The 23,803-nt window shown below is 38.3% G+C and overlaps 1 protein-coding gene across 2 annotated transcripts in view; it reads left to right on the top strand.

Annotated features, from left to right (window-relative positions):
• Window positions 1–23,803, top strand: part of Fife (regulating synaptic membrane exocytosis protein fife) — a 297,378-nt gene that overhangs the window by 29,551 nt on the left and 244,024 nt on the right. For both annotated transcript variants that reach the window (XM_067787840.1, XM_067787838.1), the window contains exon 2: window positions 16,583–16,694. In XM_067787840.1, the coding sequence (XP_067643941.1) occupies window positions 16,583–16,694 (112 nt within the window). The remainder of the gene's footprint in view (window positions 1–16,582; window positions 16,695–23,803) is intronic.

Here is a 23,803-nt window from a genome sequence, read left to right as displayed (position 1 = left end):
CTGATGTGGATACACCACTCCTTTTTATGCCACTCCATCACCACGCTATTATTATTAAGCCTCGATGCACTGCGATCTTTATTTAGTTTTACTTTGCTTTACCCTTCATTCTATTACTGTGCTTGGAGGCTTCTATGTATTTAGGTATCTCTTCAGGCTTTTTACTCCATACCATGAAGAGATTAAATATCACGCCACTACGATGGGACAGTATCTTGACAGAGCGACGCGTTCACAGATAATATGAACCGGCGTAACATCCGCCAGTTGAAAAAAACAACAGATTTGTGTATTTGATAGCTCTATAGTACAGAGAGAGCTCGTAGGAGCTCTGTGCGAAGATTAATGAGTTCGTTACTCTCGTTTCTAGCTAATTTGGCCTGTATTTACCTTGCGCATTCAATCCAATGTTGTCTGAAATTTACTGTGTCCCAGTTACTTATGATTTCCCTAGAGTGCGGAGTTGTGAGATGACAGCAGAGCTCTGAGTTATAGTATACTGCTATAGCACTCTGTTTGGCTAGGTTGTTTGCATGTTTATTAACCTGATGCACGTGAACCCATCCTCACAAAACCTTGTTTTTGGCTTATAGATCATTGGGGGTCCCTTCGTACACATTCCTTACCACAAACTGGAGGCCAACTTCCATTTTTCCGTCATCTTATTTTGATCCATCCGTGAACTAGACCCCCAAGTCAAAGTTCTGAGGTACCCTTTTCAACGAATAGATGATCAGATGCGGTTATTGAATAGGTGCCCGCGAACGGTCCCCTCCTATGCCCAGGAAAGTTCGGTTGAAACAACTGCCCGACCTCGGTATGCTGACTCTGCAAGGGCGGACCAACCTTTTCCAGCTTAGGCTTAGTAACCAACAATAAGAATAATTTTACCAAAAAAGGGAGAATACTGTTGGAGGGCGACCACCTGTTAAACTAAAGGGTGTGAAGAGCACCATCTATTGTGCCCCTTTCATGCCCAATCAAGCACCAACCAGCACTGCAAGTTGTCGGGTTCCCGCTGAAATAAATTTACCTGAAAGCTATTTATACTTTATGTAAAGAATATCGCCGAAAACTCAGATATAAGCAAGATCCATGAGGGCGATGTCGAAGATAAAAATAGGAAATTACCTTAGCAAACTAGTTTGCGTTGCAGCGAAAACAACAACAGCAACAATGATCAAACACGCAGCAGTCGACGAAGCGGAAGCGCTCAAAGGATGTGAACGAATGCAGTTTCCAGAAGGGAAGGCTCAGTAAGCAGAACGGCGGATCTTCCACTAGTGCTTCACCATTGGCAAAACACATTTTCAGTAAGGTGGTTAGAGATCAATTCCAGGTTACCCTTGTCGATGATTCCAGGCACACGTATTTCGGGTTAAGTTTTCTGCTAACATTTGCAGTGCGGTTGTTATTGTTGCAGCCGCAAAAATATTCACTCCTTTGACGCCTGACTCGCTAGAGAAGATTTTTTTTTGTTACTTCTCTAATTTTTTTTCTGTGAATTTTAGTCGCCGCTTACTACTCACGGCGAATATTATTAGCCCCTAATCCGTTGGAGGGTACTGAATGCTAGACTGTCCAGATTTTTTCAAAAGTAGGCTAAATTATTTCCGATCACCGAAGGGCTTATATAAGTTAGTAAATGCTGTTTCCAGGGCACAAGTTTTTGATCTCTTTGGATCGAAATTTTGATCTCTTTGGTTGGTGCCTGGAAACCGCTTCACAAATGAAACACTTTGTTTTAGTTAAACACTTTATTTAATTTTATTCACTAAACACTTTTTCCACTTTAATAATTCTAGTTGCCTTTCTAAGGAAACTACCTCGCTTAAGTACTTTTTATCGACCAACTGTTCAAGTTTTCTTGACTGACGATTTTGCTTCGGTTATCCCGAAGTGTCGGTATGACAAAAGCGTATTTAAGCGAAGTGTTTAGTTAGCCACAGCAGCATTGTGTGATGATATTTATGTTTGCATGCAAAATGCAATTGAATGCCGGCGTACAGCCACTGCTGTACGGGCATATATGTATGTATGTATGTTTGTAATGAATTAAAGTGAAGATATACATACTGCTGTGTTAACTCCTCCCCCTCTTAATCTCGGATCGTCCTCGATCCGACAGACTCTAATAAACCTAAAATAGGAATTCTATTTGTTTCTTATAACTATGTACGTTGTAAAAAAGTTGTATTGTTCTTTGTATAGAAAAGCTTATGCAAATATAAGAGATGCATAGATATGCTTAAACTATGTTTACAATTACCATTTGTAAGTTGCAAGAAAAGGCTATATTCATAAATTTATAGATTCTGTGTTGTAAAAGTTTTTTTTTTTTTTATACTAAAGTTAGATAAATTTCTTGAATTTGTTTGAGTATTATGAAATTGTTGTAAGACTAGCGTCTACACTTACATTATATGTATTTGCTTTCGGCAAAGATACTTAAAAAAAATTTTTTGGTTAACTTAAATTATAAAGTTTTTGGCTGTAATTATTTTTTTAGAATAACGCCTATACATTATATGTATTTGTTTTAGGCAAAAGTTCATTATAAATTTTTTGTAAATGGCATGAAAAATTTTCTTGAATATTAAAAAAAATTTATGAATTCATTTGAATTGAATTTTAACAAAAATTTTTTATTGGTGCCTATACATTATATGTATTTGTTTCAGGCAAAAGTTCATTATAAACTTTTTGTAAATGGCATGAAAAATTTTCGCGTTTTAATGTTATCACGTGAATATAAAAAAAAAATTTAATTAATCAATTTGGATTAAATTTTAATTAACTTTTTTGATTGACGCCTATACATTATATGTATTTGTTTTAGGCAAAAGTTCATTATAAATTTTTTGTAAATGGCATGAAAAATTTTCTTGAATATTAAAAAAAAATTTATGAATTCATTTGAATTGAATTTTAACAAAAATTTTTTATTGGTGCCTATACATTATATGTATTTGTTTCAGGCAAAAGTTCATTATAAACTTTTTGTAAATGGCATGAAAAATTTTCACGTTTTAATGTTATCACATGAATATAAAAAAAAATTTAATTAATCAATTTGGATTAAATTTTAATTAACTTTTTTGATTGACGCCTATACATTATATGTATTTGTTTTAGGCAAAAGTATATGACATTAATAGTAATGTAAATTTTTGTGGTCTTATATAAAAAAAAATTCTTAGTTTTACAATTATTTATATTTAGTGTTTTTTTTTTTTTTTTTTTTTTACATGTTGATTTTATCAAAAGTTAATACGTATTTGCATTATTATCTAATGTTGTCCTTGTGAATTTTTTTACCGTTTATCATTACGGTCGTACCTAATCTTTTTGGACGGTAGCCTGAATATAAATTTTGTTTAGTTTTGTAAAATCGATCACCATTCTTAAACGCTGGTTGCCTTCATCATCCAACCCCTTTTTTGTAACTATGTGTATTGGTGAATTATACGACGAGTAAGATTTTTGGATTATGCCGTCTCTGAGTAAATCTGATACCTCCTTGTTAACAAAACCTGCTACAGACATAGGATATGGATAGCTTCGCGAGTAGATGGGTGCATCTGTTGTTGTTTCAATGGTTGCGATTACTCGCGTGTTGAAAGGGAGAGCTCTATCTGGCGACGCAAATGCCTTTGAGTTGCATTTAATCAGTTCTTGAATATTACTACATATGTCTCTATTAATGGGTATGATAGTATTTACCTCTTGGCAGTGAAAATGATAAAAACTTTCTTTTCCTTTTTTGTGGAAAAGAAGGCTATCCTTAATATCTAGTCGGGCTTCAATTGCTCTTAAAAAATCATAGCCGATGATGCCATCGAAACTCTTTAGTTGGGGTAAAATATAAAAGGTAGCTGTTTCTCCCAGTATAAAAACCTGACATTTTTCATCCACTTTATTCAGACCGTTTATAGACCTGACTTGAAATGGTTTATCTAATTTTGATATACCTTTAAAGAAATCGAGTTTTTTAACATAATTTTTAGAAGTGCCTGTATCTATGAGAAATTGAAGAACTCGCCCATCCGAGATGGTACGTTTTAGAAGTGGCAAGTTCGAATTTACTCTAAAAAATTAACTTCCTCCACTGATTGGGTTTCAAAGTTTTCGGAGTAATATGACTCGTTTTCCATTGTATTTATTCGCTGTATTTTATTGTATGGTAGTTGCGTAGAATTATTGCCGGTATACGTTCTTTTAGGATTATTACTTGGTTGTTGTTGTTGCGCGTAACCAAGTTGCTCCGTACGAAGTTGGGCTTGGTTCGAGTTGTTTCCGCGCTGTTGTTGGCTAAATTGGTTTGATGGTTTGTTTTTAAGATCAGTATGTGTGTTTTGCACACCAGGGACTATTGTGACAGGTGGATAACGATCCTCTTGTGAGGGAGACAAGTTTTCAAAAGCTCTAGTAATTTGTGTAATTTTATTATCTAATTCGGTCTTGGCGACTTCGACCACCGATTCTACTAGAGATAACACTGCGTTGCGCTCCATGTTTACCAAATTAACTCGCTTAATATTTTATTTAATTGGAGAAAAATAAATAAAAATTATTTACCACCGCCCTCGTTAGTCTCTAAATATTGTTTCTATAAACGATTGTTTACACTCAACAAAATTATATTGATTAATTGCACAATTTAGTCATAGACATTGAAAAACCCAAAAAAAATGTAAATGTCGTATTCTTACCAGACGCCGAAAATAGTAGCACTGTCTTTTAGGTAACTTGCGATTCGCTGGATCTTCTATATATTATGCTGTAAGTTGTTCCCTTGCTCTGTTTTTTCAATGCTCCGGCAGATCGAATTTCCACGGGTTCTGATATGCTTTTGGTTAAAGATGATTTTACACTCGTGGTGTATTTAATTTTCAAATATTCTGATATGCTTATGCACTTTTTGGTTAAAGATGGTTGTGTATTTAAAAAAAATTTCCTTTTTTAATATTGTTGAACTGAGTGTTGTTGGTTTTCCACGCTTGTTCATATATTTGTGTTTACGAACAATCTCGTCTCCACGTGTTTAAAATGGCTCAGTTTATAATACTACTTTGTGATGCACTTATTCACTTTATAGTGAATAATTTGACATTCAGATTTTAGCACATGCTTTTTGCTTGCAAAAAGTTTATATTTCGCAACATTCCGCAAAGGATTTATTGGGCTCGAGTGTTTGAGCTACTACACCTCACATAACGTTTGTTTTATAGGGCGCGTTATATTTTTTGTAAGTAATGTTTGTTGTTGTTAGCCGCAAACTATTTTTTCCACACATGTAATGTTTGTTGTTGGTAGTCGCAAATTATATAATTTTTTGCACATAGTTAATGTTAAGCTAATTTTTTGGGCGGCACACAAGTATTGTTTGTTGTTGTTGGCCGCTTAATTTTATAAAGCGCAAAAAAAATTTGGCACGCAAGTAATGTTTGTTATAAAGTGCAACTATATGTTTTTGCACACAATTATAAAGCGTAAACTATTTTTGGGCGGTACACAGGTAAAACTTGTTGTTGTTGGCCGTTTATAAAGCGCAAAATATGTCAATTTGTTCACACATGTATTGTTTGTTGTAAAGCGCAAACTATTTTTCATTTTTTTCGGCACGCACGTATTGTTCTTGTTGGCCGTAAATTTTTATAAAGCGCAAACTATTTTTTACACATGTATTGTTTTCATAGTACACATTCAAAGTTTGTTGTTGGCCGAAGCGCAGGCAAAAAGTTTTTTTTTTTTTTTTTTTTTATTGGGTGACGAAAGCCACTTGAGTTGGGCGCCAGTTAGTAAATGCTGTTTCCAGGGCACAAGTTTTTGATCTCTTTGGATCGAAATTTTGATCTCTTTGGTTGGTGCCTGGAAACCGCTTCACAAATGAAACACTTTGTTTTAGTTAAACACTTTATTTAATTTTATTCACTAAACACTTTTTCCACTTTAATAATTCTAGTTGCCTTTCTAAGGAAACTACCTCGCTTAAGTACTTTTTATCGACCAACTGTTCAAGTTTTCTTGACTGACGATTTTGCTTCGGTTATCCCGAAGTGTCGGTATGACAAAAGCGTATTTAAGCGAAGTGTTTAGTTAGCCACAGCAGCATTGTGTGATGATATTTATGTTTGCATGCAAAATGCAATTGAATGCCGGCGTACAGCCACTGCTGTACGGGCATATATGTATGTATGTATGTTTGTAATGAATTAAAGTGAAGATATACATACTGCTGTGTTAACTTATATGGTCGAGGCCAATCACATTTGAGGCTAAATCATTAAAGACACCAATGGTTTTCGACGCCGCTATGCACTCATTTTCTAAGTAATTTTAGCTGATCTTACTCAAACTAACCTAACCAAAACTCACCTATAAAACAATAAATGCCTCAGCCCATAACAAGAAAAGCAACACCATAAAAAGCTGATATTTATATACTGTTACTGTCTTGAGCATATTAAAATAATTGTAATATCTTAAGTAAATGAATATTGTAAAATTTAAGGCCATTTTAAAACTGTCTCACTATTATCCATTCTAGTATGTACTGACACTGCAAAATTGCGAACACCATGGCGTATACGCAACAACGAGCATCATTAACTTAAGAGAAAGTGCTTATTTAAATTTGTGTGTACAAGCAGTTACGCGCTTGTAACAGTGAGTACATTTGTATATTCCATAAATTGGTGCTCATTACAAGGACAAGTAGGTGCTCATTTAAATTTTGTGTACATTAAAGACATAAGACTTACGCCGCGATTTTATCCACGATTACTGAGTAAATGTTTGCTTTCCAACTGTTGCTCTACTCTCTAATACACTTAACACTCTTGGGGTTTGAGTTTTTCTACACGATAAGTAGTTTATTTAGTTTCTTACTTTTTATTTGTTTTACAGAATCAAGTAGGTTAGTTGACTTACTTGTCAAAAAAGTGCTTGATTTATTAAACTCGTTAAATTGTCATTATGGCAAAGTACCCGAAAATATTTAGTGTTCATTTTTGAATCACATTTTGCTATTTGAAGAGAATTGATACTCCGGATAGATATTGGAACTATTTGTAAAATTTGGTTTTGAGACAAACCGTTATCGGCATTATGCCATCATCAGTGTCGATTCTCGTTCTGATCTGTTGTTGTCATTTGTTTTGTATTTAAATTTCGTAAAGTTCATTCAGAATCGAGGGTTATTTTTACTGATCGATTTGTGTGGCCGACTGAGGCAGGTAGAAATCAGTAATTATAGTAGTTTTTCCTTCTTTGTGAGCTTTGTTTTGTGTTTATTTGTTCTTGTGTGTTTTTCTATTGTACCTGTGTGATTATTTTTTTCTTCAATTCTCAAATATTGTGGCAGAAATGGTGTTTGTATGTTCGTTTATTCTTCTACCGTCGAATGCTTTCTGTTTGTAGATTTCTATGTTTTCGAGTACGTTCATACGTCGGCCTTTTGCTTATATGTGAAGAATCTTGACTGTTTTATTGATGTCTTCTGTGGAACATTCATTTTCGAGCATGTAATTCGCAAAGTTGGTGTTCTTTTGTTCTAATCTCTAATGTGGTATTGAACCTCGTTGTTGTTTGCCATCCTGTTTGTCCTATAAAACTGTGTTGGTATCCGTAAGTAAGCTTTTATACGCCGTGGTTGCTAAACGGAACCTCTAAGTAAGTGTTAGTTATTAGTTTTCGCTTATATTCAAGACATCTCCTAAAAGTTTGTATTAGCTCATCCTTTTCAAGGGAACATTTTTTATTAAGGGGCTAGCTTATGGTTAGCCAGAATTGGGCAAGGTTAGAAGTTTAAGTGTGAAAAGAGGTAGTGTTAAGAATTTTAGTAGCAGTAGCAAAACACGAGCAGGTTTAGCCTTAAAAACAGGGAATAATATATTTATTTTTTGGAGGACACGTAGAGCCTTTACTGACTTCAACTTACGCTGCCTCGCCGCTTCAATAATATATCTCATAACATGAACAATGAGCAGCGACAAGAGAAAAGTTTTGTCGGACTATTTTCAACTCGTTAAGTTTACCTAACTAAAAAACTCTGTAGGCTTGATGTAATAGTATTCTAAGCTTCACTTGAAACTACGCGAAATTTCTATCCACCTCGACAGAGTTGCTTTCTAGTTCTTGAAAGATGGAGTCCACGCTCGGAGCATTGCAGCTGTGGCATGCAACGCTATATTCCAAACTCATTAATACAAATAGTTTTTTTAATGAATGTAACAGAATTCCGTAGAATCTACAAAACTACGAGCTTTTGAATCAATTATTAGCTGCATTAAATATTGCTTAAGAATAAGGCCATTATAAGGAAATACTGTAAAATAAATACTAGTCGCTTAGGAAAGCCCTGACTATGATTTAAGCAATTTTGATTACCACCTACTAAGCTCGATATGCTCATTTGTACTAAGGCGCAGAACGCGCCTTTCTTTTCATATTTCCAATTTACAAGCAAACTATTTTCTAATTTAATTTAATCGTCATTAATGGGGTCACATTGGTTTGTGGTCCGCCATGTTGTCAAAGAGTAGATGTGTGACGAGTGCACAAAATTTATACACACACATGCATACATACGTCGCTAAATTTAGTTACGTACTTTTTTCACACAAAGGATAGTGAAGTAGAATGAAGTGAAGTAGACACACATCCATGCATACATCTTTGGTCACAAGTCACAACAAACTAAGTATAAAATCACATCGTCAAAAAGGTTGTATAAAACGCTTAAAATATCGAATATAAACGTGAAATATACACAAATATCACTCAAGATCAATGTTTCAAATATGGGCTGTTATAAATTAAAAAATCTAAAATCGTCAGTGTTTATTTAGTGGGTAAAATAAGATATCAAAAGATATAATTTTGCGAATCATCTTATCTCCACTTAGGCGATTATGACTTTTGACCACAGATATGTCCACAAATTCAATTTTCTTTTCATGGTTTTTATGTATTGAGTTCACGTAAATGTGCATGTAGGCGTTATATTTCCGTTGGTATTTTTTTTTTTAATGTTTCTTTCTTCTTTTATTTAACCAAAAATAATTGCATCATAAAATCAACTAATGTCATAAAATGTCGTATTATCTGCTCACAAATCACTTGTAGTCGTAACTTCATAAAAGGTACGAAAAAATCGATTGCGTTTTGTGAAAATCTACACTCTTAAATATGTACATTAGAGTGGCCTGTATAAATCAAATAAACGAATTTTTCCAGTCTCACCCCTTCAGACGGCACTACCTAGGCCAAATATTTCACATATGAATTTAAGTCTTCATTGAAGTTGGCTTAGAAGTGTTTTACAAAGGACCATGCTTAGACTAACTTATGTTGACTCAATATAAACTTTTCATCACTGTGCAATACTCCTGGATTGTTATTTTACCAGAGGTGCATTTAAAAATAACCTAAGGAAAAGAAAAAGGTAGAATTGTTTTACAGCTCTGGGTTTCACAAATATTACTATAAAGCAAATACATAGCCCCAAATATCTGGGTTGTTCGACATTTCTCTTCGCATAATTCCATTGCCCAGACTTCTGCTTTAAATCTATTGAGGAAGACTTCTATTCATAGAGACTTATGAAGCTCTTTCCAGTCTTCTTTAAAGATATTGTTGTGGTTTAACATTGATAAAGATTGTTTGAAGCTCAATCCATAAATAGCAGATCACATCTGATAAAAATCTAGTTTAAATACACCATGAGGCTACCCATATGGATACTTTCAAGCTGCGTGAAGTTGCACGAACTATTCCATCCCGTAAAAGGTAAGCTTAGGTTGAACTGGCCGGTCAATAAAGAATTCACATAGACTGAATGTGTTTATAGTGTAACCAGAATACGTTGTGCGACCAAACGTAAGAACCCAAATCAGGTACCAAGACTTTTTTATCTTACAGAATAACTCCATCCTCTTGGCAAATACTAAATGTTTTCTAGGATTAATTGCTGCCTCGAGATCTGTTAACTCTCCCGCCCCTGATAACTGCAGCCTTGACCTGGTGAGCGCAGGACACGAACATAGAACGTGCTGCTCAACCGTTTCTTCCTCAGCTCGCTTTTCCTATGCCTGCTGTTACTGACGCGGCCCATCTTATGAGCATGTGACGCCAGAAGGCAGTGTCCAGTTAGTATGCCCATTGTTAGCCTTAAGTTGTCTCTCTTTAGAGATATGAGCCACTTTATGAGTCAGTTATCGTAGGCTTTGCATGTTATCTTAGAAATTTAACAGCCCTGCGCTTTTGTTCACATCTTTCCCGCTGGATGTATCATATGCAACTCCTGTCTCCTTTTAGTTTCTCCCAAACGGATTACGACGTCTATCGTAATTTCAGCTAGTGTTTCACCCTCCTTTGTCAACTCATCGGCCTTTTCGTTATCTTCTGGGATAGGTTTACGACCGGGAACCCAGTATATATATCTATAGTCCAGCCTGAGTGAAGTTTTTCCAATGCATTCCGTAACACTTCTTGATGAAGTACTTTGTGAGATTATTGCCTTAATGGCCACCGGACTATCAATATATTTATTGACGCGACTGCGTCTTGAGCACGCTTATTATTTACACAATTTTTATTATCTTCATGCATCGTTCAAATGATGTACTTTTCTCAGATACTATACAGAAGAGATCCTTTGCCAATTGAGCACTTGTTGCATCGGCATGGTACTTTCTGAACGCAAGTATTTATAGGATCCTGCAACACAATACGGCCACAGGAGGTCAGAAACGAACAACTACTGACCCTCTTCTTAAGCGAAAACGTTATTGGCTGATTTACAGCCACAATGTTTATTCGGGTTTATTTGAAGGGCTCCTTCCGCATCAAGCGCACTGGGAGGAAACGCCGGCTTTACCACAGCACGGATCCCTGGTTACTCGTCTCCATATAGAATATGGCACGGATGAGCTCGCCTTTTCGACCAAATTGCTTAACAAAAAACTGTTGACGAAGATAAGGACGTAGATACAGGGAGAATCGTCAAAAGTCAGACGTGGAATTCACTAACTTTTTAACCACGTTTGCCATCGCTTTATTTGCGAATCGATAACTATAACGATTTCGTTATTCAGTAATTATTTTGTATCGATATTTGTTTATCGACCATCAGCTGTGTTGTTAAACAAACGGCAAGTAAACTGGCTGCGTTAAAAATCACGAAATTAATATTTCTAGCAATTTTAGTTAAAAAAGAAAATCGGAACTTTAATTAAATATTTTCAAACACGAAAGGCTGCTTTATAAATCATATCGCATTTGAGTACTTGGCGAACGTTATATAACAGGATAAGAATTATTAAGTCCATCGCCAGTGAATAGACACCTTCTTTGAGAAGTAGATAACCCATTCCACTTGAAAGCAACGGAGTTTCGAATGCGGTACCGACTAACCCCAGACTTGGCTCATGATATTATTTCTGAACTTGATAGTCAATTAAGGGGTACAAGAATAACTCCAATATCAACAGAGAAAAAAAAACAAGAAATTAACACCGCATTTACTTACCTTTTGTTAAAATGTGTAAAAAATTGCACAATAATGACCTTTATTTATTTTTGGCATCCCTTTTCTGCTTTTCGCATTTTTTAGGTTTCGTTAAGCTGTGCTGCCATCTCTCTACTATTAAAACGAAATTTAAAAACCACTTATTTCGAGTCGTTAAAACTAAGTTAGTAAATCTTACAATCGATAAGGCAAGCGACAAAATCGTTAACTAAAATCTCGACAAATCGCATCGTGATAAGTTAGTGAATTCCACAACAGATTACAACTCTACTTGCGATAAGATGGACTTGGAGATCGATAGTATTAAAGTGTTATTGAGTTCACTCTCTCGTTACCGGGCAACATTGCGAGTTGTTCAGGACTACAAGTGAATGGCAGAGGGCTTGGCAGGGCGGAAGGGTCTTCTGGCAGTATTTAAGGGCTACGATCGGCTGAATTATACAAGGGCTTCCAAACGTTAGAAAGTATCTAGTCCCAGAGTCATAAAAGAGGATTACCGCAATGAAAAGACATTCACAACTAAAAACAAGTAACAAAGGCTAAGTTCGGGTGTAACCGAACATTACATACTCACCTGAGAGCTTTGGAGACAAAATAAGGGAAAATTACCATTTAGCAAAATGAACCTAGGGTAGCCCTGGAATGTGTTTGTATGATATTGGTTTCAAATGGAAGGTATTAAAGAGCATTTTAAAAGGGAGTGCGCCATAGTTCTATAGGTGGACGCAATTTCAGGATATCGCAATAAAGGTGGGCCAGGGCTGACTCTAGAATGTGTGTTGTACGATATGGGTACCAAATTAAAGGTATTAATGAGGGTTTTAAAAGGGAGTGGCCCTTAGTTGTATATGTGAAAGCGTTTTCGAGATATCGACCGAAATGTGGATCAGGGTGACCCCGAACATCATTTGTCGGGTATCGTTAATTTATTTATATATGTAATACCACGGACAGTATTCCTGCCAAGACTCCAAGGGCTTTTCATTTCGCCCTGCAGAACTTTTTCATTTTCTTCTACTTGATATGGTAGGTGTCACATCCATTTTACAAAGTTTTTTCTAAAGTTATATTTTGCTTCAAAAAACCAATCCAAGTCTTTTTTCATATTTGGTACAGAAGTATGGCATTTTTTTCCGTTTCGTAATTTTCGATTGGTAGCGTGCTCCGCCTACCACACCGGATGCCCTGGGTTCAAACCCCGGGCAAAGCAACATCAAAAATTTTAGAAATAAGGTTTTTCAGATTTTTTAATAATCGGGGATTGCCCATATTGCTTTTTTTTAAATGTATGAAAACATTTATTTGAAGCAATTTTTTAATTTTATAATTTATTTAATAATTTGGGAAAAATTTAAACAACGTGACATCAGGACGGACAAGGCGACAGCTGTTTCGATTATACCTTGTAAATCTCTTCAAAGCCTTTTCTCCCGGGAGTGGGAGTCGAACTCGCACCCCTACGATAGTTGAAATGGTTGTAAACGCATTCAGCTACGTCATGCCTGTTGTGAAGTCTTTCCCAATTGCCTTCTTTATGCATATTTTAATCTTTTACACATTGCATACTTCGTATGCAATTATGTGTTAAAGCTATGCTTGGTACGGCGGTTTTCAAAGAAACTTTGGTTTTTGTTGCTGTTTTCGTTCTATTTATAGAACTACAACGAATTAACCAATTTTGTCTGTTTGTATGATTTTTTAATAATCGTCCTGATGTCACGTTGTTTAAATTTTTCCCAAATTATTAAATAAGGTTTTTCAATTAGAAGAAAATTTTTCTAAGCGGGGTCGCCCCTCGGCAGTGTTTGGCAAGCGCTCCGGGTGTATTTCTGCCATGAAAAGCTCTCAGTGAAAACTCATCTGCCTTGCAGATGCCGTTCGGAGTCGGCATAAAATCATATAGGTCCCGTCCGGCCAATTTGTAGGGAAAATCAAGAGGAGCACGGCGCAAATTGGAAGAGAAGCTCGGCCTTAGATATCTTCGGAGGTTATCGCACCTTACATTTATTTTTTTTTTTTTATTTTCGATATCGCAAAAGTGGGCGTGGTCATAGTCGGATTTCGGCCATATTTTATACCAATATAAAGTGAGTTCAGATAAGTACGAGAACTAAGTTTAGTAAAGATATATCGATTTTTGCTCAATTTATCGTGTTAACGGCCGAGCGGAATGACAGACGATCGACTGTGTATAAAAACTGGGCGTGGCTTCAACCGATTTCGCCTATTTTCACAGAAAACAGTTATCGTCATAGAGTCTATGCACACACCAAATTTCACATGGATTGGTAAATTTTAGTTCGATTTATGGCCTTCAAAGTATTCTAGACGAAGTAAATGAAAAAGGGCGGAGCCACGCCCATTTTGAAATTTTGTTTTATTTTTATATTTGCTTGCACCATATTATTACTGGAGTTGAATGTTGGCATAATTTACTTATATACTCTAAAAATTTTAAATTTTTTGTTAAAATTTGACTTTAAAAAAATTTTTTTTTAAGTGGGCGTGTTCGTCATCCGATTTTGCTAATTTTTATTTAGCGCACATATAGTAATAGGAGCAGCGTGCCTGCCAAATTTCATCATGATATCCTCAACGAGTGCCCAATTATAGTTTGCAAAACTTTTAAATTACCTTCTTTTAAAAGTGGGCGGTGCCACGCCCATTGCCCAAAATTTACTAATTTTCTGGTTTGCGTCATAAGGTCAATGCACCTACCAAGTTTTATCGCTTTACCCGTCTTAGGTAACGAATTACCTTCTTTTAAAAGTGGGCGGTGCCACGCCCATTGCTCAAAATTTACTAGTTTTCTGTTTTGCGTCATAAGGTCAATGCACCTACCAAGTTTTATCGCTTTACCCGTCTTTGGTAATGAATTATCGCACTTTTTCGGTTTTTCGAAATTTTCGATATCGAAAAAGTGGGCGTAGCTATGGTCCGATTTCATTCATTTTAAATAGCGATCTGATATGAACCTAGGAACCTAGATACCAAATTGCATCAAAATTTACTCAAGTTATCGTGTTTACAGGCGGACGGACGGACGGATGGACGGACATGGCTAAATGAATTTCTTTTTTCACCTAGATAATTTTGATATATAGAAGTCTATATCTATCTCGATTAGTTTATGCCGTTAGGAATTACCGTTATGCGAACAAAGTTAATATACTCTGTGAGCTCTGCTCAGCTGAGTATAATAAAGTACAGATTGGGCGCAAACTGCACAGAAAAAATATGATGCCAAATTTGGAGATTTGCTGAGGAAAGAGATAACAACAGATGAGGCAAGTTATAAACCAATGGAAGGTAACTTCCTTTAGGTATATTCGGAGAAGAAATGTGAGTTAGTGACGGCCGTCGTGGTGTGGTGGTAGCGTGCTTGCTCCTGGGTTGGAGGCTGGGAAAGACAAACTTTTTCAAAAAATTCTTATAAAAACAGGCTTCGATTAAAAAAAAACGGTCGAAGTGTGGTCGCCTCTCTGCAGTGGTTTGGAAAACACTCCGTGTGTAATTCTGCCATGAAAAAATTCATCTATTGCAGATGCCGTTCGAATTCGGCTTAAAGTATTAAGGTCCAGTGCCGCCAATTTTTAGCAAAAATGAAATATGAGTTCCAAATCTTCTCGAATGTATTTCTGGCCTTGTATTTATATTGATTCAATACAATTTAAAGATCTGCTTCCGAATTTTCTTCAGAAGATGAGAGACGAGGTAAGGTAGTACCGGGCTGTAAAGCTAATTGATGTTACAAATTCTTTTCGGCAGATGTTGATATAGAGGATTAGATCTGCAAGAAAAAGTAGGTTCTGTGTCTCTTAGATTCAAAGTAGGTTCCAGTGGGGTCACATTGATAAAATGGAAATGTATCGCGTGCTTTTATGGATTAGGGGGATTTTTTTCAAAACTCTAGTGGCACTATTGAAGACGTCTGGAGCCACGTTGAGCCCTTTATATCAAAGACCTAGGTATGGATATCTTGTGTGGCGAAGTGTGTGCATGCGCTGCTTCCATTGCAGTACCACAAGCCGAACATACATGCATAGAATTGGAAGGTACCAAGCATATCTATGGTGGAGGTTCATTACTACAAGCTTCAAGAAAAGATATACGATGTTGCGTTTACGGAGTGTGAAAATTTTTCTTGGGATACGAGTAGTTTTATGGACGGTACGTCATAGACTTCTAAAATATTTAAAAATATTTTTCTAAACGAGGTTTCCACTTGGCGGTGGGTTGGCAGTCCCTGTAAGATATATCTGTCATCAAAGCTTCTCAACAAAAATTATTCTGCCTTTCCAGCTGCCTTTTCGACGTACTCGGCAGGACACTTGCAGGTTTGTGGGTTTTCCGGAGAAATGGAAAAAAATTAGTGATATAAATGTGGTATATCCCATGCAGCCGACTGTATGGAAAAGGGGACTTTCAGCCTTTACGGCCCTGTTAACGGATGCTAAGTAGATATTCCATGCAATCCTTTTCCAAAAAGCAGTAAACTTGGTTATACATCAAACTCTGTCCTCTTTTCAGAAATCAATCCATAAAAAACGTTTAAGAACTATATAAATGTATAAGCACATAGATCAAACAACAGAAAAATTTCAGGTCGTTTCAGCATTTACACATGATTGGAGCCTTCACACAAGCACACCGTTACTGCACAACAATTCCTCGATAAGCTATAGATATACACACCCACTTTATAGCATTTTTTATAACCAAAAGAACGTGAGCTAAATTTTTTTTACCTTTAAAATTTAATTAAAATAATGCACCTGCGACGCAATAAAAGAGCAAGTTTAATAGCAACAACAACAACATCTTAAAGTCAAACATACCAACAACGGTAATATCAATATCTACACGCCTCGTAATAACGGTAACGGCGCACCATTTGCAGTTTAACTACACATTTTTCATCAGATTTTTCAATTATCTACTTGCAATTTAAGAATTTATAACAATGACAAAAATGTATATTTATGCCTCTCCCCGCAAACCACATTCACTCGTTATTTTTTTTTTCGATTTTGCTCTTTTTTTCTACAGATGGTCACCACCGATGAGACGCCATCCACACCAAATCAACCCGATGCAGGTGGCACTTTTGGAAAGCTAAAGCAGACGCTGTCATCGTCCTTGCTTACTGCGCAGGATAGAGGTAAGTGGTGGGTGGAGTAGAGATATGAACAGCAGATACGGTTCAAATGGGACAGTAAAAATGAAAAAGACAAAATTGAAATTATTTAATGAAACCTTTCGATGTAAAATACATAGTGAGAGTTTAAGCTATGGCAGGGGGAGGTTCGATGCTTTTAAAGTAAAGTAAAAAGTAAAAGTTAAAAGTGATAAAGACTTCAAGAATTTTTTAGGGAAAATCAAAGGACTTAAGCCTAATTTTTGTGAGTCATTAAGGCTCATTTATTGATGCTAAGCGTTTCGCTAATTACTAGAGATTCTGCCGCGATTCTATGTCCAAACTTTGGTTTGCATTTACGCAACGGATTACATATTTTTATAACCACGTCGAAATTTCGCGAACAAAATCAATACGGTTCCAATTGAACCTCATTAGGATGAATTGGTTACAAAATGGGGTTAAGTTAGGCTAAGAGGGCGTGCATGAGAACTTCTCGCACTACCCGTCGGATACAGTTTTGTCCATTGTGAATGCCCTTAGTGAGTTCCGGGTGGAATTACATGCGTTTAATCGGATAACTTCATAGTAGTCCTCAAAAAAAAAAAAAAAAAAAAAAAAAAAAACATTGCTATCTCTGATGAATGTAAATAGAAGCAAAAGATCAAATTTCCCAACATTTGCTAGACTGTCGATAAAACCGGGCACCTAGGAATCTAACTCGTCTTGTCTGCATGGACAACGGCAGGGAAAGTGATGAATCTACTTCTATACTTCTCCATACGGACATAAGCAGAGCTAGCTTGGTGGTTAGTGTTATTGTCGGAGCATCGGTGCAGATTTGGTTACCTTGAGAAGCTAACTAGTTCCTTTCCTTCCCCGTATTCATCCGGACTTGTCCACAGCAAGTCCTTACTGTTGTTTTTTTATTCCTAGATTTTCTTCGCCACTCTGTGGTGGTCATACACAGCTGACCGCCACTCTTATGTCCATTTCGTAAACCTTCCAGGCCATCTTATCTGCAAATTTATTCCCTTCAATATCGATATGCCCAAATACCCAGAAAAGGGAGATATTGGATATTGAGATGCGTTATATATTTCAGTAATGCTCCATCTACGCAGATTCCTTAAGGCGGCCTGGAACAATTTAGCTGCATTCTTGATGGCATCGACCTTCGCTTGGAAGACACTGCCTCAGTCGTCTCATATGAGCACAATCCCGCTTCAGTTCCGTTTTCCATTTTCGATCCGTCTTTGATTACTGTTATGTCCCTACCACTACCTAGGCCTTTCTCAGACTACTCTCTCGATCGATATCTTACGTTCTTCACCTAGAAGTTAACAACCGCAGTGGTATTTTCGGCGTCAGACGATAGGTCCGTTATGGCCCTGTTTAGTCGTCCCCTTGTCATTTCCAATCTCTAATTATTTAACATACCGAGCCAGTTGCTAGAGGTGCTTTGGCGAGCCAGTTAATGAGCATATAATCGATCCATGCAACTATAGAGACTTGGGTTTCATGTTGTTTAAGCGCCCTGTAGATGACCTCCGTTTGAACGTTGTTGAAGGCACCCAAATGATCGAGGAAGCCTGCCAGGATGAACACTTTACAATTCAGTGATTTCTCGATGCCGCTGTTTACCTCGCGAAGGGTACTTCCAACCGAATTGCCTTTTTGGTATGTGTGTTGAGCTCTTGTATGCAGGCTGGTAAGTATTTACAATGTTTTAAAAGAAAAGAGAAGGCCCGTAGTATTTGTTTATTTCGTTTTCTTCTTAAGAATGAAGGCTACCCGTACCTTTTTCGGGGTTTCGAGAGCCAAACCATCTTGTACACATCTTGAAAAAATACCATGTAGATGGGGTATCAATTTGTCGCCAGCGGCTGCCAAAACGGGTGAATATTCGAATTATTTTATAGCCCATAGTATCTTTTCCTGTTCTGCGTTATTTGTGAAGTCTGTTTCCAAATAATAAGCACCGCTTTCTGGCATAGTCATGCTTGAAGCATTAGTGCACTCCGGAATGTGTGCCACCATCAAGACCTCCAAAGTTTCTTGGCTAGAAACGGTCCATAAGCCACAAGACTTAATTGAGGATGTCTTGATGTCTCATTTCTTCTCTCATGGTTCTCACAGTGTTGCTCTCATGACTCCTCTTTTGCCTTCCCTATGCAGCTCTTCTATGTATTGTTTAGTTAGTACCACCTCAGAAATATCTGTGGGGGAGAATGGGTGACACTCGCGGGGACATTGGCAATGAACAAAAGCCATTCCGTCTGAAAGCGTGGAAAATTCCAATCAATGCATGCGATGTTGGCAACACAAAGTCAATGAAGACCATATTCAGCACTTGAAAAATTCAATAATCTTACAAAAGTCTAAAAAAAATGCTTTCAAAAAGAGAGTAAATTGCATATAAAGAGGAGTATAAATTGCACGGCATAACAAAATTTTAAAAAAGTCACCTTGGGTTGTACCTGCACTGAGACAATTGAAGCGTAACTTACGGGTATTTGCATCAACAAAAACAGAAATGAAAAAGTTGTGAAACGACAGAGATTCAGAAATATTTACCCGAAGGACAAACATCTGCAACGAAGTATATAAATGTGTAAATTCTGCGCAAAATAACGTCTTCACCTTAAATATTTGTATGTACTCTTGTGTATATGTGTATGCTTGTTATGTTACATATGTATGTGTTTGCATTAAACTCTCATTTTTCCGCCAGCTGCAACTTTTCCCGTTGGCAGCGAGTTCCCCTTGTGTGAATTCGTGGTTTTTTCCTAATGACTGCACAAGATATGTGGAAGTAAGGCTTTATATAAACATATACATGTACATTGAAGTGAATGTGTGCGTGTGTAAATGCATGCCTAGTAAAACATAGACTTTTTGTTACTAGTACAATATTCTGACTCAAATCAATTTTGATAATATAAAAATAAATCAAGCTACCGAAGCAATGAATGATGTTCGAGTTTCTAGAGTCTTCGTTAGGTTAGGTTGAACTGGTCTGTCCCTAATAGGGATGGGACTATTCGAATAAAAATTAATCGAATAATAAACTTTTTTATTCGCCAGGTATTCGTAATTCCAATAATATTTATTCGAATTTTTTATTCGTTTATTCGCTTTCATTTATTCGAATTCCTTTCCTTATTATTCGGATAGTCTGCACAAACGATGAGCGTAACATAAACGCATTGTCTTTTATTTTACTATTCAAATTATAAGAATAATAAGGAAAGGAATTCGAATAAACGAAAGCGAATAAACGAATAAAAAATTCGAATAAATATTATTCGGATTATTTTAAACGAATAAATTTATTCGTTTATTCGAGTAACGTTTATTCGAATATAATTCGAAAATCATTCCACCACTAGTCCCTAAGGACCTCACATAGACTGAATGTGATGTATATTGGAAAGTGATGTATATTGGAAACAAAACAAAATAAGTCAAAAGCCATATCAAAAACCAGGACGTTTGCTATAAAATAACCCCGTCCTCTTGGTAAATAATAGACGTTTTCTAGCACCTAAGCTGCTAGTGCTGCTTCTAGATCTGATAGCTGTATAACTCCTTATAGCTGGAGCCTTAGCCTGGCCAACGCGGGACACGAGCACTAAACGTGCTCGAACGTCTGCTCCTCAACCACACAGTTCTTACGCCTGCTATCTACTGACTCAGCATAATTTTAAAGCATGTGACGCCATGGCCCTCACTAGGGAAGGCACCTTGTCGTTGGTGTGAGGGCTTAGCCGATCTCCATAGCGACCGACTATGACGCGTAGCTGTTTAGGACTGGCATCTAAGCCGTTTCGCCTCACAGGAGGGCGGCGTGATGTGCGACCAAGAACTGCCAACCCCTAATCCAGGGTGTTATGCGGACCGTGCCTATTGAACGATTTGCAGCCAGGGGATAAATTCGGCTGTATTCGAAAGGAGCCTTCCCGATACCAGGCCACCTCGGGAAGTATTGATGGCCTTACCACAGTAAGTGGCGCTGCTGTGACTGGCGGTTCTTTCCCCGTATATAATACTGGACCGCTGAGCCCGCCTTGTTGGGCAGGTGGTCGTACGACCAAGATGTATGACTCATTACCATTAAGCGATACGTCGGACTCGGAGAGTGAGAGTAGTGCTAACTTAATGAACTCTGTGTTGGAAAAGCATACAAATGAACAAGCTGTAGAAGAGTGGAGAAGAGTATGGAGCAGTAAAAGAGCTCTCTCGCAGTACCGTGCAGTACTAAAAATTGTCCAAAGCCTGGGAGCAGTGGTCTACCCAACAGAAGTGGAGATCGAGCGCTTGGAATTTGCCCATGAGGCGGTAGAAGTAAGTTGAAAGCAGTTCAAAAGGTTTGCTGCGAGAAACCCTCGGTTCTGCAACCGGTACGAGGAGGAAGAAGCGTCGAATGGCAGAATGAAGAGGCAACGTTCGGCGGAAGGCGACAAACCTGCTTTCAAGAGGCAGAAAGGACCCACTCCCAGAGCCGCGAGGCAGGACAGTCGCATAGACAAAACAAGTAGGCCCAAAACTGTAAGACAGATGTGCCCCAATAGCGAGGTAGCAACCACCTCGAAAGCTGCGTGTCAGAGGGAAGTTCCAACTACGGAAGTAGGAGATAAGTCAAAGGGAGATATCTCTAAGACTCCGGCTTTCTCGGAGGTGCAAAAGGGAGTTAAAGCTAAGACTTCGGCTTTTCCCGGGAAGATGAGTGATGTGGCAAAGCACTCACTGAGTGTGGCGCTGGTTGATCGTAGCAGTGCTTTCGAACAGATGACTACTGAAAGGTGGAGATCTGTGTAAAGGGAGCTTATTAGCTTAATGCTTAAGATGATGTGGGAACAACCAAGTAAGCCCCTTCCAACCTTTGAATCGGTGGGATGGTATAATGGTGTGAAGATGATAGCGTGCGACAACATCGCGAGCTTGCGGTGGCTGGAGGAAGTGGTTCCAAACCTCCAAAGGCAAGGCACGAATGCTCGGTTTGAGGTGGTTGATAAAGCGCAAATCCCCACGGTACCAAAAGCTAAGGTATGAATAACATGCATGATGAATTCGGAGGATACACTGCGACTTCTGCAGAATCAGAATCCGAACATACCGATACAGGATTGGAAGATACTTACTGTATCTCGGCCTACCGAGGAACGCCAGGTCTACATCTTCCAAATAAGCAAACAGGCGGAGGATATTTTGTACACGCAGCTTAGCAAAATGTCCTTTGGTACTGGCAAAATTTACATGCGACTCAGGAAAAAAATCCCGGGGATAAAAACCCTAACACGCTAGAGGTGGGCGAAGTCGAAAAGGGCCTCAAAAGCCTAAGGGCAAAAAGACAGGTGGAGTCCCCGACGTCACCACAAAGGTGTTAAAAGAGGAGCAACTGCCAAATGGTGCTGTGGCTCGCACAGAGGAACACCCGGCACAACAGTTACGAGAGGCTGAAGGGGGCCTCGAATAATCTAAACCAAAAGGGCAAGGGGAGGACGACGACGTCACGATGAAGATGCTGGAGGGGGAAAAACAGCCCAATGGTGCTGAGAGTCCTACAGATAAACCTCCAACACAGTAAAGTGGCGTCGAGCGAACTCCTCTTAACCCTTGAGGAGGGTTCGTTTGACGTGGCGCTGATCCAGGAGCCGTGGCTCTCATCGGGAGGAAAGGTTTCTGGACTTAGCGTGCGCAGGTTTGGCGTATACTATGCTCAAAAGGAAGGACGGATACGAGCTGTAGTAATGGTAAGGAAACAGCTGCATTCATATATGCTGCCTAATTGCACCACTGAGGATCTCGTAGCGGTGGCGGTTGAGCAAAAAATAAGCAGGCATTTATCGTGGCGCCCTGCTACATGGCCCATGCTGCGGAGGTTCCACCGATGGAGTGCAAAAGTCTACTACAGGAAGAAGGGCGCAAAAGGCGGTTGGTCATAGGCGCAGATGCAAATGCGCACCACAATGCGTGGGGAGGAGCAGATACGAACGAGAGAGGCGAATCTCTATTTTGTAACATCCTCCAAACCAATTTGCAGATAGCCAACAGGGGAAATGTCCCTACATGCATTGGCCCAACATCCAGCAATGTTCTGGATATTACACCGAGCTCCGAGCGTGATATATCAAGTATGATTGGATGGTTCTTGATAGACCATCCTTCTCCGACCATGCGTATATCAGCTTCAGTATTCCCCTAAAGAGGGTAGAGAAGGGAGGAACCTTTAGAAACCCTAGGTCAACGAACTGGACTAAATTCCAGAAACAGGTAGAAACAAAACTGGGACAACCCAAAGAGGTTGCCAATGTGGAGGAACTGGAGGAGTCGAATGAATTCCAAACAAGGACGGTTATGACTTCGTATACCAAAGCTTGCCCTCTAAGAAGATTCAGAGGAAAAGCAAAGCCGCCATGGTGGAGCAATGAGCTGATTCTTCTAAGAAGACAGGTAAAAGAAATGTTTAAGCTAGCAAAAACCGCGGAAAGCGAAGCATATCGGGACGAGTACAGGGATCTACTGAGGATCTACAAGCGTGACATTTCCAGGGCGAAGAGAATCTCATGGAAAAGTTTCTGTACGGACATAGAGTGCTTCAGCGAAACAGCACGGTTGAGAAAAGTCCCAGCAAGGGGAAACATAGTCCAGGGACTAATAAAGAAAGAGAACGGGGAATGGTCACGTAATAGTGAGGAATCCCTTGAGGTGCTTCTTGATACACATTTACCATCGGGAGATGGTTCAGAAGAGCCAGCAGACAGCACTCACACTTCGATCACGGAGCGGGTAGTGCCGGACTTGGTGACCGATACCAAGATCGAATGGGCAGTGAAGACGTTTTCTAAGTTTAAATCGCCGGGCCCAGATGGTATATTCCCGGCCTTGCTACATGTTTCAAGTAGAGCGGTCGTGGAATGGCTTAAAATAATATTCGATGGGTGCATAGGACTGAATAAGTTACCGCACTCTTGGAGAAATTCTCATGTAGCTTTCCTACCAAACGCGGGGAAGTTCGATCACGTGTATCCCAAAGACTATAAACCCATTAGCTTAACACCATTTCTGCTCAAAACCTTTGAGAGGCTGATAGGTGTGTACATAAAGTCCGACGTGGATCAAAAGCTGCT

This window comes from Eurosta solidaginis, chromosome 5 (assembly GCF_040869045.1).
Source record: "Eurosta solidaginis isolate ZX-2024a chromosome 5, ASM4086904v1, whole genome shotgun sequence".
Classification (NCBI taxonomy): Eukaryota; Metazoa; Arthropoda; class Insecta; order Diptera; family Tephritidae; genus Eurosta; species Eurosta solidaginis.
Note: the sequence above shows the minus strand (reverse complement) of the source record. Positions and strands in the feature narration are given on the sequence as shown.